Source organism: Podarcis erhardii, assembly GCF_964252035.2.
Source record: "Podarcis erhardii genome assembly, chromosome: 11".
Classification (NCBI taxonomy): domain Eukaryota; kingdom Metazoa; phylum Chordata; class Lepidosauria; order Squamata; family Lacertidae; genus Podarcis; species Podarcis erhardii.
The window spans coordinates 1,144,393-1,160,879 of NC_138501.1; the positions used below are offsets into that span (position 1 = coordinate 1,144,393).

At 41.2% G+C, this 16,487-nt stretch overlaps 1 protein-coding gene across 7 annotated transcripts in view; it reads left to right on the forward strand.

Annotated features, from left to right (window-relative positions):
- Window positions 1-16,487, forward strand: part of MAMDC2 (MAM domain containing 2) — an 88,397-nt gene that overhangs the window by 27,229 nt on the left and 44,681 nt on the right. For 6 of the 7 annotated variants that reach the window (XM_081880984.1, XM_081880989.1, XM_081880990.1 and 3 more), the window contains 3 exons: window positions 4,124-4,395; window positions 5,579-5,663; window positions 6,955-7,092. In XM_081880984.1, the coding sequence (XP_081737110.1) occupies window positions 4,124-4,395; window positions 5,579-5,663; window positions 6,955-7,092 (495 nt within the window). The remainder of the gene's footprint in view (window positions 1-4,123; window positions 4,396-5,578; window positions 5,664-6,954; window positions 7,093-16,487) is intronic. The other variant, XM_081880987.1, reaches the window with a different exon arrangement.

The window sequence follows — 16,487 nt, forward strand, 5'->3', positions numbered from 1 at the left end:
TAGCTCTCCACTTTTATCTCCCAGTCTTTAGGTTAATAAATATGAAAGAGTAAAGGGAACTGCATGCAGTGACAAAATTGCTTTACAGAGCTAGCATAACTGTAGTGCAGAGACTTCATCTGCATTTCTGGTTTGCCAGACAGATGACATAGCTTGGTTCTGATTAAATGTCACATTCAATTGAGAACAAACACATTCTTGCTGTATTTTGAGAAGGGGAACAACAAATTCTATAGCGGCATTGACATTTAGATAGGAGACCCCAGAGGACACAATTTTAAACAAATGGCTGTTTGAGACAGAGAAAATGCTATGCTGCTTAGAATGAACAAACCATTTAAACCCTGAGGGTGCCACTTAAGATATAATTCTGACTGTGGTGCTGTTGTGAATGTACCAAAAATGTAAAATGTAATGGTTTGCATCTACAGAAAAGCTTTCTCATATGTTTAAACCCAAAATTCTAACCTACAATTGCAGTATGGATTTCGAAGTATATGCTACTTTGATAATAATATGTTGATCTTGGGTAAAAGCAAGATTATTTTGGAATACTTTGTTTTAATTTGAATGTCAACTGATTACTGCAAGCAGAAATCAATCAGAATTACCTTTTAAAATTCTATTTAGGAATTAAAATACAGTATCTCTTGGCATTTGTTTTTACCTTTTAGGCCCTAACCAGATTTCATACTCTTCACTTCACTCTGAGGAAATAAAATTCAATTGATTTTAAATGGAGATTATATACCTAAGTTAAGTGTGCCTGCAGTTATCAACTTCCTTGGACGTGTGTTTAATAAAGCTATGGGAATAAAGACTGATTGAAGTGTTTCAGTCCTTATGTGGAGGCTGCCAATGAAAAAGGTTTCCGTGTAATGGCGCAGCCACAGGATTGGGACCAAAACATGGTTTGTAGCAACACTGGGGAAGCTTTCCCTCCACCAGCCCAATAGTGTGGAGAGGGCTGCACTTTCAGATGTATTTTGAGATTGATCAAACTGAAATCTAGGGGTTAGAATGATTGTGTGGATTCCTGGATGCTTTGTTTTCCTTTGGCTCTCTGATTCAGGCCTGGAGGGAAGCTCTCCAACTTCACTGCTAGCTGGCAACTGTCCTGAGAGAGCCTCTGGGCAGCAAAGGACAGAGCGTGCTGTTCTTTGGGATAGGACGTCCACTCTCCACAGCGACACAGTGCCCTAGTTGTGTTGGAACGAGAGCACATTGTGTGAAGAAATCATTACAGATTTATAGTTTTCACTATCAGGTGACATGATGCCAGCCTCCCTTTGGTCTTGGACTGCCTCACCTGTTACTCATGCAGTGCAGACTTGGGCCTATTTACCAACAAGCAAGTTCTAGTAACCTCAGTGGAGCTCACAGCTTTGAAGCATGCTTAGAATAGTCATAAACATGTACATGTTCCCCTAGATTGTTTATAAATGTGCACAAATTGCTGGGAAATTATTATTATTATTGTTGTTGTTGTTATTATTTTATATCCCACCCATTTGGCTGCGTTTTTCCCAACACTCAGGGTGGCTTCCAACACATAAAACCATAGTAAAAGATCAAACATTAAATACTTCCCTATACAGGGCTGCCTTCAGATGTCTTCTAAAAATTGTATCGTTCCCCACTGTTATTCATTTCAGTCCTGGAGGTGCTCTTGAACGTGATTAGGGGGGACCGGTTGGTGGAAGGGATTCAGGTCGGAGCGAAACAGTACAAACTTAAAGCTTTTGCAGATGACCTAGTTTTGACTTTACAGGAGCCAGAATCTAGTACGAAAAGAGTACTACAATTGATTCAAGAGTTTGGTCGGGTGGCGGGATTTAAATTAAATAAGCAAAAAACTAAGGTATTAGAAAAAAACTTGACAGTTACAGACTCAGAACGGTTTCAGAGGGAGACAGAGTTAAATGTGGTCAAAAAAGTAAAATACCTAGGGGTAAATATAACAGCAAAAAACTTGAGTCTTTTTAAGGACAACTATGAGAAATGTTGGTCAGAAATTAAGAGAGATTTAGAAAGTTGGACAAGATTGAAACTTTCCTTGTTAGGCCGAATTGCTGCTATTAAGATGAATGTCTTGCCAAAAATGCTGTTCTTGTTTCAAACATTACAGATTGTGGACAAAACAGAGTGCTTTCGGAAGTGGCAGAGAGATATTTCCAAATTTGTCTGGCAGGGCAAAAAGCCCAGAATTAAGTTTAAGATATTAACTGATGCGAAAGAAAGAGGGGGCTTTGCCCTGCCAGACTTAAGGTTGTATTATGAATCAGCAGCTTTCTGCTGGTTAAAAGACTGGCTACTTCTTGAAGACACTGATGTACTGGATTTGGAAGGTTTTAACAATGCTTTTGGTTGGCATGCATATCTATGGTATGACAAAACAAAACAAATTCCTTCCAGTAGCACCTTAAAGACCAACTAAGTCAGTTCTTGGTATGAGCTTTCGTGTGCATGCAAGGTTTTCAAGAACCATATTGTCAGAAAAGCAGTGTTTAATGTCTGGACAAAATACAAAGACTTACTGGAAAATAAAACTCCAAGGTGGCTTTCACCACTGGAAGCGAAGGCCCGAAAAAGACTCAATATGGAGGCCAATTGGCCAAAGTATTGGGAAATATTAGAAAAAGATGGAGATAATTGGAAATTGCAGAGTATGGATAAAATGAAAGATAAAGTGCGAGATTGGTTACACTACGCTCAGATTAAGGAAGTTTTCAAACTTGACAAAAAGTTAGGATTCCAGGTGGAAAAATCGAAGCTGGAAACGGAATTGTTAGAGCCTAAGACTAAGGTACTTTCAAGAATGTATAACTTGCTGTTAAAATGGAACACACAAGATGAAACGGTAAAATCGGCCATGATAAAGTGGGCACAGGACATTGGGTATAATATCATGTTTGAGGACTGGGAAAGGTTGTGGACCACTGGACTGAACTTCACTGCATGTAATGCTTTGAAAGAAAATGTTATGAAAATGATATATAGATGGTACATGACCCCAGTCAAACTTGCAAAAATATACCATTTGTCCGATAACAAATGCTGGAAATGTAAAGTAAGCGAAGGAACGTTCTTTCACCTCTGGTGGACCTGCCCTAGAGTGAAGGCTTTCTGGGAAATGATATATAATGAGCTGAAAAAGGTATTTAAGTATACCTTCCCTAAGAAACCAGAGGCCTTCCTTCTGGGTATTGTTGGCCAGAGGGTGTTAAAGAAGGACCGAACATTTTTTATGTATGCAACAACGGCAGCAAGGATACTTGTCGCCAAGCACTGGAAAACCCAAGATTTACCCACACTGGAAGAATGGCAGATGCAACTGATAGACTATATGGAACTGGCCGAGATGGCCGGCAGAATCCGAGACCTGGGAGAGGAGACCGTAGAAGAAGATTGGAAGAATTTCAAGATTTATTTGCAAAAATATTGTAAATTGTATGACGGTTAAGAAGGATGCTAGATTATAAATAACTTGGCACCATTAAAATAGACGAAATGAATTATGAAGATAAGTTAAATTTAGGAAAAGACAAATTTTGGATAACTATTAGACTAAGCTTAATTTTTTAAGGTATGAAATAAACGTATCTAAAATTTGAGATACAACATTGGAAAATTAGATAATAAGGATGGAAACAAGGTGATAAATTGCTGGTTTAAGTTTTATAATTTGGAATGCTGGAGCGGGAGATGTGAGGAAGTCCAAAGAAGATAAGAAAATATGTTATGATATGTACTATTGTGTTTATTTATTTGTATTGTAATCAAAAAAACCTTTAATAAATATATTTATAAAAAAAAATTGTATCGTTATCTCCTTGACATTTGGTGGGAGGGCATTTCACAGGGCGGGTGCCACTGCTGAGAAGCCCCTTGCCTGGTTCCCTGTAACTTGGCTTCTTGCAGTGAAAGAAATGCAGGAGGCCTTCAGAACTGGACCTCAAATACATATTTGTGTTACTTTTATGCTGAGTGATACTTTTTACACTTTAGTGTTTGTGTGTCTTTTTTTTTTTAGGGATGGGGAATTCAGCGTATTTTCTAATTTAATTATGGATGTTGCACATAGTTTCTCTGTTACAACTGAATTTTGTTTCTGCATTTCTAGGTCATTATATTTCTGTGGACACCTCCCAGGGAACAAATGGTGACACAGCTGTACTCCTCAGTCCTGACCTATATAGCGAAGAGTGGAGCTGTCTTAGACTGATATATCAGATTGCAGCATCTTCAGAGTTACCAGTAGATCCTACTGCCTTAAACCTGTACCTAAGGGTGGAAGGTGAAAGTTTTGACCATTTGCTTTGGACAACCACTGAGCGCTCCGAGAGCTGGCTCATAGCTAGTCTAGATATACGAAACAGTACAGACAAATACAAAGTAAGTATAACATTCGTATGCTCGAATATAGTCTACATGCATTGAACAGATGTGGGGGTGGGGAGGCTGTGCCCTCAAGGCAGCAGTAGAGCTGCGGGGATTTCCTGCAGAGGTTGTAGTTGACCTCTGTGTGTGAGGGGAGTGGCAAATGCTACCCTGTGTGAGAGAGGGGTCTGCTGTCTCTCTTGTGCATTCATTGTATCCCAATGAACACCTGAAAAGAGCTACAGGAATTGTATTACTACTACTACTGCTGCTGCTGCTGCTATTTTATATTTTCTGAGGAAGACAGCTGTTGCAGGAGCTACCAAGGTAATCATATTGGAAAAATCAAAGCTTTTTTGTTGGAATACAAACAGGATTCCTTCCCATTTTGACCTCTGACCAGCGGCAGAGCACATGCTACCGCTACCCAGGGGTGGGCATGCAGGGCACGGAGGGGCATGGAGCTTGCTCGCTGTGCTTCCGGGCCAAGACCTGGGAGTGGAGCTGTGGGCAGGAGCAAGAGAGCTGCCTCAGCAGCATCCTCGCAGAGGATGGGGTGGCAAAGTTGCCACCGACTTTCCTTTTCTCTGCCCTGGTGGCCCTGGGCCATGGCGCAAGGAAGCTGTCTCCATGGTTTCTTTGTGCTCCAGAGCCAGGCTCTGGTGAGGCAGCTTGTTGTAGGGGTGCCTGGGTGTGCCCCCTCAAAAACATGTTCCCAGGGCCACGGCTCCCTGTCAGCCCCCCGCCCCCCCCCCCGTGCTACACCACTGTGACTGACTTCATTTATATGCAAAATGAGATTGTGAAAATGCAGGTTTTCAGAGTTTATTTTGTTGCCAAAATCAAATCTTAAATTAAATAGTGCTATGTATGGTATTTCAGTGTGTGAAATCATGAGCAATTATTTCTCTCTTTCATATACATGTAATCTCTGAACAGATATTCAGGGACTGTACTAGCTGAAGGTGTTAGGCATTGCCCTTTGTTAATAATAATTAATAAAATTTTATTATTTATACTCCGCCCATCTGGTTGGGTTTCCCCAGCCACTCTAGACTGTTCTTCAATAGAGTCTTGCAAGGAAAAGAGTCATTGTAGAGTCTTAATTCCAAAACTGAGATCTCTGCTGCTTCCTTAATTTTAATAAATGTTATGAAAAATATTAGCACTAAATTCCTGTATTTGTCTTATTTTGTAGATTGTTCTAGAAGGCATCTTGGGAAGAGATATTTTCGCCAGCATAGCAATTTTTGAAATTAAGATAACTACTGGCTACTGTATAGGTAGGTGACTCTTGTAATAATTGGCTCTAGTTAAAATGAAAATTTGGTGTTTAACTGTGAAACTGGGACCATTAACTCACATTGGTATAACATTAACATATTCCTTCAGATTGTTTTTGTAGCAATTTATTATTATTTTTTAAATCCAGAACAAAGTCAAAGTATTGTAACTAACATTTTATTTATCTTAAACTGAACAACAGCCTAATTACTCTCATCTGTCTAGGGAATGTTGCACCAGTGCAAAGTTGCTACAGCAAAATATCTGGGATGTAACATTTACTGCAGAGCAACTTCACAGTGTTGTCATGCAACAAATGAGGATGCAAAATATTTATGGCAGTGGCAAAAAACTTAATAGAGAGAGACGAAATGATTCACATGTGTCTGTAGTTGCTTGGGAGGTCTGGTGATGTTATTGTGGGGGTATCGAACTGCAACAGAACAGGGGGGGGAGGCTCCTTCTCAGAGGTCACTTTTATCACATATTTATCAATTGAGATAAGCCGTCAAGTTTGGAGGCACTGATCTAATTTACTAGAAAAGCAGATGTGAAGATGAGTTTTACTTTTGCCATTCTGTCTGTCTTGCTGAGAATCTTGAACCATGGGCAGAGCTTGTCTGAGGCCCTTGATGGGACTCTTGTTAGAATAAAGTTATAAACTCAAACTAAAAAGCAGCTGGTCCCTGGTGGGGGCCCCTGGCCTCTGAGGCCTGGAGCAAGGGTACCTGGCTACCTTTCCATCCCCTGCTGACATGGGCCTGCATGTGGGATTTGGGAAATTTGGTTTCATATCCCAAATCTGCCTCTGATTCCCTGTGTGGTTTGAACCTCAGGTAGCCCTTTGTAATAGTGAGTATAATAATGAGGCATTGTACAAAACTGTTAAATACTTTGTTTTGAAAGCAAAATAATAAACACCAAAGTTTATGGAAATGTGAATGTATAGATTTGCTTCCAGCCATTGCTGCTATTAAGTGAAAATTGGCTGTCAATGGTGCATTTGAATTTTTCAAACAACAACTCCTGTAGCACTGGAAAGAAAGAAACCAGCCACATATTGACAGTTTGGTTGAAAGTTTAATGCGTGGGTGATGATGGCAACAGGTGGGAGGAGAGTATGGCTCAACATTTGTATATCTTTGTGAATAAAATAAGAAACATACTTTAAAAAAAATTATTAAAGGACTGTGCTGGTTATCGCTAATGCACCAGATGTTTAGGGATATTGTGCAATGAAGGGTTGTGCGCCATGCTCTCAGAGTTTCATTGTATGCTTTGCAACTGCAGAATGTAATTTTGAAGAAAACCATCTGTGTGGTTTTATGAATCGCTGGAACCCCAATGTAAACTGGTTTGTTGGTGGAGGAAATGTTGGAAATTCACAATCCATCCTTCCAAGAGATCACACTCTTGATGATGAGTTTGGTAAGCAAGAAAGATCATTTGCTTGTTCACTGGAAAAGTGTTTTCATTTCTTGTTTCATCTATATGAGGGTCCTTGTTCTCATGGGAATATAAGAGCACAATTGATTTTTAAAAAATAGCATACAGCTTTAGAAAGTACACTGGAAGAAAGAGGGAAGGGAGGGGAATATGCAGACTAAATAAGTTAATGGCATTTCTTATATAAAGAGGGCATTCCTCTGGGAAAAAAATCTGTTAACACTTTTTCTGGGGAAAACATCTGTTAACAGTTTTTCATGAAAGTCTGCTCCCTAAAATACTTACATATATGACATACATTAGTGCAACTCTGCTCTTGACTATTTTCCAAGTAAATTGTGACCTACATCTTCACTAAATGTTTTCAGGCTTGTTTTTTTTTTTGAAGGGCTGATAGGTTTTTAATTGTATTCCCATTGAATAAATTCAGATACTGTGACTTATCTAGGCATTTTTCCAAAAACAATTTCTCTGGAATGTTGTCAACTGTGCATATAGTCCAGACTAATTATTAATTAGCACTGCTAATTAATTAGAACTTTGCTAATTCTAGATTCTCCTGTTTTTTAAGGAAGCTGAGGCTTTGTAGTAGAGCACAGGAAGCCAGTGTGTTACCCTTCAGATGTTGTTGGACCACAGTCCCCAGCAGGCCCACTCAGCATGGCCAGTGGTCAGGGATGATGGGAGTCATAGTCCAACAACACCTGGAGATGTTGGCAGAAGGTCCTAGGTTCAACCCCAGCATCTTCAAGTACAATTGGAAGAGGCCCTGGAGACCCACTGCCAATTCCTATGCTGACCAAAGATGTGCATCCATTTGTACCTTGGTCATTACTTGCACTATGAAGAAACTCTATTCCATGAACCACACCATTGAGAAAGTGTTAACTGTAACATACTGTGTAAAGAAACATGAACAGAAAGAATATGTAAACCTGTTCTTCACTTCTGTGGAGACCGGCTTTTCTGGGCCATAGTATTGAATAACCACGCAAACTCTCTGGGGCAGGTTGGATCTTCTGCTTTTAGGCACTACAGACACAACTAAGAGATGCCTCAGGATGTCCTCTTGCTTTTAATGTTTTTTTTTTGTTTTTTTTGTTTTTGTTTTTTTTTTGTGTTGTATTCTATGTTTGTCTTTTTTTGTATATTATTTCTTGCTTGTGTTTTTTTTCCTTTTTTCTTCTTTTTTGTACGTCTTGTAGTTGGTTTTTGTCTTTTTTATGCTTGTCTTTTTTCTTTTGCTATGTATGGTGTATTATGTAAAAATTTAATAAACAGCTTTTAATGTATCATGTGGGATTTACTGTTGTTAGTTGTAAGTTGCTTTGAGTTGCCCTGAGCACATTTAATAAATAATAATTCAATAAATAATAAATAAAAATCCAAAAGCAGATGTTGCCCTTTACTTTCAGTGAGATGTAGATACAGATTTTTATTGGGATGCATATTCCCATTCTGAAAGGCAAATTAGACATAATGTTAAATGCATTTGCATTTAATGTACACCATCTGCGCTGTGTGATAATTATTGTTATCATACCTGGTAGGGACAGGAAATTTAACCCCTTTCCTGCTGAAGTCCTGACCATCATTGTTCCCAGAAACTGCTATTTGCATTGGGATTAAATGGGTCTGAGAGAATTTGTCCACACAAACAGAACCACAATACAATGGTACCTCTGGTTGCGAACACCTCTGGTTGCGCACGCTGTGGGTTATGAGCACCAGTAACCTGGAAGTAGCCGCTCCAGGTTGCAAACTTTGTCCTGGGATGCAAGCAGAAATCGCACGCCAGAGGCGCACACGCAGCAGGAGGCGTACTTTCACTAATGGCGTCTCGGGTTAAGAGTGGTTTCCGGTTATGAATGGACCTCTGGAATGGATTCGGTTGTAACCAGAGGTACAACTGTATTCACTTGGAATTTTAATCTGTTGGATTACTGGCCATCCTTAATATATTAAATGTACAGCAATTTATATCTAGGCATTGGCTTTGAAAACACATTGAAATAATTCTGTTGATTTCAGCAGAAGTTATTTAGATATAAAAGATTGGATCCAGCCTTGAATTGTGTCCCTTGAAAACATTTGGGCAAGTTAGTCATCTCTTACATTTTAAACTGGATTTTTAAATCATTTTGTGTGCTACAGAAAGAAAAAATATGAGGTGAATATAGACTAATAGCACAATCCTAACCTTGTCTACTCACACATAGGGCCTACTGAACTCAATTAGCGCTTTGTTATTAAGCCCATGGCCTTGTTGAACAAAGTTCCCTAAAACTAACTTCCCAACTAAATCCAACTCATAGTGTTGTGTGTATGTACTGGATGGCTCCACTTAATGGATCCAAATGGTTTCCAGAGAGTGGTAGGGGATGTTTAATCCCACCTTGATAGCCTTTCAGCTGATTCCCTGGTGGCCCACTGGAATGTGGAGTTAACTAGGTATATTGACTGTTTTGCTCCGAAGCGCCTTCTCTGATTGCAAACAACCCGGACAGCTCTGTGGTTTCCCCCAAGGCTGAGGGTGATGAAACAATCGCTGAGACAGCTAGAGCACCGGTAGTGCAAAACTCATTTTGAATCAGACCGGACACAAAGTTAGAGCTCAACATCGAGCCTATCAAGTGGCGATAGCGATGGTGAAGAAGAGGACCTTCTTTACCGCCTGTATTGCATCTACAGAAAATAGCAGCAGGAGACTTTTTCAGGTCGTTTGCAATCTAACGGAACTACCTTTGCCATCGGGACCCAGTAAGTTTTTTGCCCCAAGTTTTTTGCAGATAAAGTTGCTCAGATTCGGGAAGAAGTAGACAGAGTCCTGTTTAGTCAAGTAGCATGGGATCAAAGGCTAGGGCTAGGGACAAAGGTGAGAGCTATTTCCTAGTTCTGCTGGATCTCTCAGCGGCCTTAGATAGCATTGACCATGACATCCTTCTGGACCATCTAGAGGGGCTGGTAGCTGGGGGCACTGTTATACAGTGGTTCCACTCCTTCCTCCTGGGTCATGTCCAGAAAGCGGTGTTGGGGGATGAGTGTTCAGACCCCTGGGCTCTCACTTGTGACACCACAAGCCTCAGAGTTCCGTCCTCTTGCCTCATGCCTTTTAACATCTATATAAAGCCGCTGGTGGGGGTCATCAGAGGGTTTGATACCCAGCTCAACCTCTCTTCTAAATAAGAACCAGTGAAGGTGGTGAAGGTCCTGCTTGAGTGTCTGGAGGCGGTTGGAGGATGGATGGTGGCTAACAGATTGAGGTTGAATCCTGACAAGACAGAAGTACTGTTTTTGGGGGATGGGGTGGGCAGGTGTGGGGGACTCCCTGGTCCTGAATGGGGTAACTGTGCCCCTGAAGGACCAAGTGTGCAGCCTGGGAGTCATTTTGGACTCACAGCTGTCCATGGAGGCTCAGGTCAATTCTGTGTCCAGGGCAGCTGTCTACCAGCTCCATCTGGTCCACAGGCTGAGACCCTCCCTGCCCGCAGACTGTCTTGCCAGAGTGGTGCATGCTCTAGTTATCTCCCACTTGAACTACTGCAATGCTCTCTATGTGGGACTAACTTTGAAGGTGACCCGGAAACTACAACTAATCCAGAATGCGGCAGCTAGACTGGTGACTGGGAGCGACTGCCGAGACCACATAACACCAGTCCTGAAACACCTACATTGGTTTCCAATTCAAAGTGTTGGTTCTGACCTTGAAATCCCTAAACGGCCTCAAAGACCCAGTATACCTGAAGGAGTGTCTCCACCCGCATCGTTCAGCCCTGACACTGAGATCCAGTTCCGAGGGCCTTCTGGTGGTTCCCTCATTGTGAGAAGTGAGGTCACAGGGAACCAGGCAGAGGACCTTCTTGGTGGTGGTGCCTGCCCTGTGGAATGCCCTCCCATCAAATGTCAAGGAAATAAACAACTACCTGACTTTTAGAAGACATCTGAAGGCAGCTCTGTTTAGGGATGTTTTTAATGTTTGATGTTTTATTGTATTTTTTAATATTTTGTTGGACGCCGCCCAGAGTGGCTGGGGAACCCAACCAGATGGGCAGAGTATAAATAATAAATTATTATTATTATTATTATTATTACACGTACATACACATTTGCTATCTAGGAAAGCAGTCTAAATGTCTGCGAGATGAAACTCTTTCAAATCTAGGCTTACTCATGAAGCTCCCTTCATGTGCCCTAAGGGTAAAATAAAACAAATTGCCACCACTCTGAGTCTTTGCAATAAAGCCTGAAACACATCAAAATAAATAGTGAAAGAAGAATATTCTTCCTTTTCTTTTACTAAAAGATAAACGTTTTAAATTGAAGCAACTTGACCAGAAGTAGAATTTCTGGCCTTTTCAAACATTCAGAGAATTGTATTTATTGATTTGCCTTTTTAAGAAGAATTTGCCACCTTCTGCCATGCTGAGAAGAAAATAGAATATATTTTTGGTGACAAATAATGCATCTAATAAATAAACAGAGCAGTGTTGAGATGCCGGCATTGCAGGGAGTTGGACTAGATAACCCTCGGGATCCCTCCCTCCTCTATTATTCTGGCATGTTGTAGCCCTAATAAGAAATACATTCACAAAAAAGAAAGTGAGGGCCATGTCATCTTTTCTCCTACAAAAGTTTATATTGCCTGTGAAGTTTGTTTCCTCTGTTTCACAATCTAGGGATGAGACGGCAAATTAGAGGCTTCTTCAGAGATGTTAAACCACAAAGTATTATATTTGTTCACTGGAAAGACTGAGTGCAGCAGATGCATTTTGCTCTAAAACTAGAGCAGATGTCAACTCCAGAGGCTACTTTTGCTCATTCAGCAAATTCTGCTTTTTTCATGTGATCTTTTGATGACAAAAGGGAGTTCCACAGCTACGTTTGCAGAACTTTATTTGGCAGAGGCAAATAATATATGCAACCTTATGTTAGGATGATTCTTTCTGCATTTTTCTTTTCCTGCGTAGTTGAGATATATCCTGAACAAACAAACAAAACCTTGATTTTTTTTAAAAAAATAACAAGTAATGACGACTGAATTTTAAATTTTAAGTTTTTTTATGTTTTTCATATAATTGTTTGTATTGTTTTATTGTTCTATTGTGTGTGTTTTTTGTTTGTTTTTTAAAGGTTTTATTTTGTTCTTAAGGGGAGGGGTCAGGGCTGCCGGGGAGTGGGTCCCAGCCAACAAAATGGCTGGGGCAGGTTACACATGGGGGGGGGAATGCACTGAGACAACCAATCTCAGTGATCATGGGTAGGAGGAGGAGTTACGCTAAGACCAGACTATCCCTGCCTCCGGGTCTGGTCCGGACCGGACAGTTACTGGAATCAGCAAGGGATACCCACATGACCTGAAGGTGCTGCTGTGCAATGCCAGGTCAATGATTCATAAGACAACTGCCATCCATGACTTGATCATGGATGGAGGACTTGACTTGGCATGTGTGACAGAAACTTGGTTGGATGAAGCAGATGGGTCTGTCCTTGCCGCTGCTTGTCCACCAGGTTTCTCTTGCGCACAGCAACCCAGGTCATGTGGGCGGGGAGGGGGGTTGCAGTGATTTTTAGGAAGTCATTAGTTTGCACCAGGCGTTCTATTGGGAAGACCCAGTTCTCTGAGTGCATGTTCTGGAAGCTGGGCAATGGGGGAGTACAGGATTCCTTTTGGTGTACCGATCTCCCCGCTGCACCAAGGATTTCCTGCCCGAGCTTTTCAGGTCGTGGTGGATGTTCTCCTGAAGACACCTAGTTTGGTTGTCCTAGGGAATTTTAACATCCATGCCGACACGACCTTACAAGGGGCCGCTCGGGACTTTGTGGAAAGCATGGCCTCCATGGGGCTGTCCCTGAATAAGTTTGGCCCAACCCATAGCCGCGGACATGCCTTAGACCTGGTGTTTACCTCTATGGATATTGGTGATCTGACATTAAGTAAAAGCGAAATGAAATAAGTGCCATGGTCAGATCACTTCTCTGCGACCCTTCCCCTCTACAGGGAGGAGGGACCGATTCGGATGGTCCGCACCCGCTCCTTAATGGATACAAATGATTTCAAGAGAGTGGTAGGGGATGCTTTATCCCATGTTAATGGTCTTTCAGCTGATTCCCTGGTGGCCCGCTGGAATGTGGAGTTAACCAGGGCTATTGACTGTCTGGCTTCGAAGCGCCCTCTCCGATTGCATGGACCCCGGACAGCTCCGTGGTTTTCCACGGATCTGAGGGCAATGAAACAATTGCTGAGACGGCTAGAGCGCCTGTGGTGGATAACTCATTCTGAAGCTGACTGGACACGGGTTAGAACTCAATGTCGAGCCTACCAAGTGGCGGTAGTGACGGCAAAGAAGACTTTCTTCAACGCCTCTATTGCATCTGCAGAAAACAGAAGCAGGAGACTTTTTCAGGTGGTTGGCAATTTAGCAGAACCACCTGCTACATCAGGGCTCAGTACGGGCCACATGATCTCCTGCAATGATTTTGCGAAGTTTTTTGCAGATAAAGTCGCTCAGATTAGGGAAGAGGTAGACTCCACTGTGGGAGCAGGGCCGGGGCAGGAGAGTGCTAGAGTTCTGTCTAGTCAGGTTGAGTGGGCTCAATTCCAATCTGTTACCTCCGAGGATGTGGACAGGCCGCTTGGACGAGTGAAACCAACCACCTGTCTCCTTGATCCTTGCCCATCCTGGCTTATAAAAGCTTCTCTCTGTGAGGGAGCCTTTCCAGACCCGCTGAAAGAGGCGGTAATTAAACCGCTTCTTAAAAAAATATCTTTAGACCCAGCCAGTATGGCCAACTATCACCCAGTCTCAAATCTTCCATTCTTGGGCTAGGTGATTGAGCGAGCGGTTGCTGAACAACTCCAGGCACGCCTGGAGGATGCGGACCATTTGGATCCCTTCCAATCGGGATTTAGGCCTCATCATGGGACTGAAACTGCTTTGGTTGCACTGGTCGATGATCTCTGGCGAGCAACGGACAAAGGTGAAAGCTGTTTCCTAGTTCTGCTGGATCTCTCTGTGGCCTTTGATACCATTGACCACAACATCCATCTGGAGCAGGGGTAGGCAACCTAAGGCCTGGGGGCCAGATGTGCCCCAATTGCCTTCTCAATCCAGCCTGTGGACGGTCCAGGAATCAGCGTGTTTTTACATGAGTAGAATGTGTTCTTTTATTTAAAATGCATCTCTGGGTTATTTGTGGGGCATAGGAATTCGTTCTTTTTTTTAAAAAAAATAATTTTTATTAGTTTTACAACACAAACAAAAAACAAACAAACATAACACGACTTCCCCATGCCTCCCCTTCACTGCATCCTTATTTTAAAATTTTTTAGCAATACTTCATCCGTTTTTATATTTAATTCTCTTTAAAATTTTCTTAAGTTTAAATTTTTACAACTGTAATTCTTTGTATCAAATCCCTTGACATCTTAACATTCCGAAATTTTACAACAGTTTTTAAGATAAATTTTAAATTTTTCCCAGTCCTCTTCCACTGTCTCTCTCCTCTGGTCACGAATTCTGCCGGTCATCTCTGCCAGTCCCATAAATTCAGTCACCTTGGTCTGCCATTCTTCCAGAGTAGGTAGTTCTTTAGTCTTCCAATACTTTGCCAAAAGAATTCTTGCTGCTGTTGTTGCATACATGAAAAATGTTCTATCTTTCTTTGGAATCATTTGGCCTACCATGCCCAAGAGAAAAGCCTCCGGTTTCTTTACAAATGTCCACTTAAGGATTTTCTTAATTTCATTATAGATCATTTCCCAGTAGGCCTTAATCTTCGGGCAGGTCCACCAAAGATGATAAAAAGTTCCTTCGCATTCATTACACTTCCAACAGTTGTTATTGGGCAAATGATATATCTTTGCAAGCTTGACTGGGGTCATGTACCATCTATAGATCATTTTCATTATATTCTCTTTTAAGGCACTACATGCCGTGAATTTAATACCTGTGGTCCATAACTGCTCCCAGTCAGCAAACATAATATCATGACCAATGTCTTGTGCCCACTTAATCATAGCTGATTTAACCGTTTCATCCTGTGTGTTCCATTTTAGCAGCAGATTATACATTCTAGACAGATTCTTAGTATTGGGTTCTAACAATTCTGTTTCTAGTTTTGACCTCTCCTTCTGGAATCCTAGTTTCCTGTCCTGCTTAAATGTCTCATTAATCTGGTAATAATGTAACCAGTCTCGGACTTTAGGTTTTAATTTCTCAAAACTCTGTAGTTTCAACTTTTCACCATCATATTCTATAATTTCACAGTATTTTGGCCAGTCTGAATCCATGTTCAGTCTTTTTACCGCCTTAGCTTCCATTGGTGACAACCACCATGGGGTTTTACTCTCTAACAAATCTTTATATCGATTCCATACATTATACAGTGCTTTCCTGACAATATGGTTTTTAAAGTTTCTATGAACCTTTACCTTGTCATACCATAAGTATGCATGCCAACCAAAGTTGTTATCGTAGCCTTCCAGATCCAAGATATCTGTATTCTCAAGAAGTAGCCATTGTTTCAGCCAGCAAAAAGCTGCCGCTTCATAATAAAGTCTTAAGTCCAGCAGGGCGAAGCCCCCTCTATCCTTTGCATCAGTCAAAATCTTAAATTTTATTCTGGGCTTTTTGCCCTGCCAGACAAATTTAGATATATCTTTCTGCCACTTCTTGAAACAGTCCATCTTGTCTAAAATTTGCAGTGTCTGGAACAAAAATAACAGTCTCGGCAATACATTCATCTTGATAACAGCAATTCGGCCTAACAAGGAAAGTCTCAACCTAGACCATATATCAAAATCTTTCTTCACTTCCAACCAACATTTCTCATAATTATCTTTGAATAGGTTCACATTCTTAGATGTTAAACTCACCCCCAGATATTTCACTCTTTTTGCAATTTCCAAACCAGTTTCTCTTTGGAAACTATCTTTTCCCCCCATCGTTAGATTTTTTTCCAGCACCTTTGTCTTATGTTTATTTAATTTAAAACCTGCTACTTGACCAAATATTTCAATTAATTCCAGAACTCTTTTTGTACTGGCTTCTGGCTGTTGCAATGTCAAAACTAGGTCATCTGCAAATGCTCTTAACTTATAATGTTTAGTTTCGACCTGTATTCCTTTAACCAGCTGGTCCCTTCTAATCATATTCAGCAAAACCTCCAGTACCGATATAAACAATAGGGGGGATATTGGGCATCCCTGTCGTGTCCCTTTCTCAATTGGGATCTCGTCCATGACCATACCATTTACAATTAGTTTAGCCTTTTGCTCAGAATATATTGCACCTATACCGTTTTCAAAATTTTGGCCTACCCCCATCCCTTGAAGATTCCTCTTCATAAAGCTCCAGCAAATATTGTCAAAGGCTTTC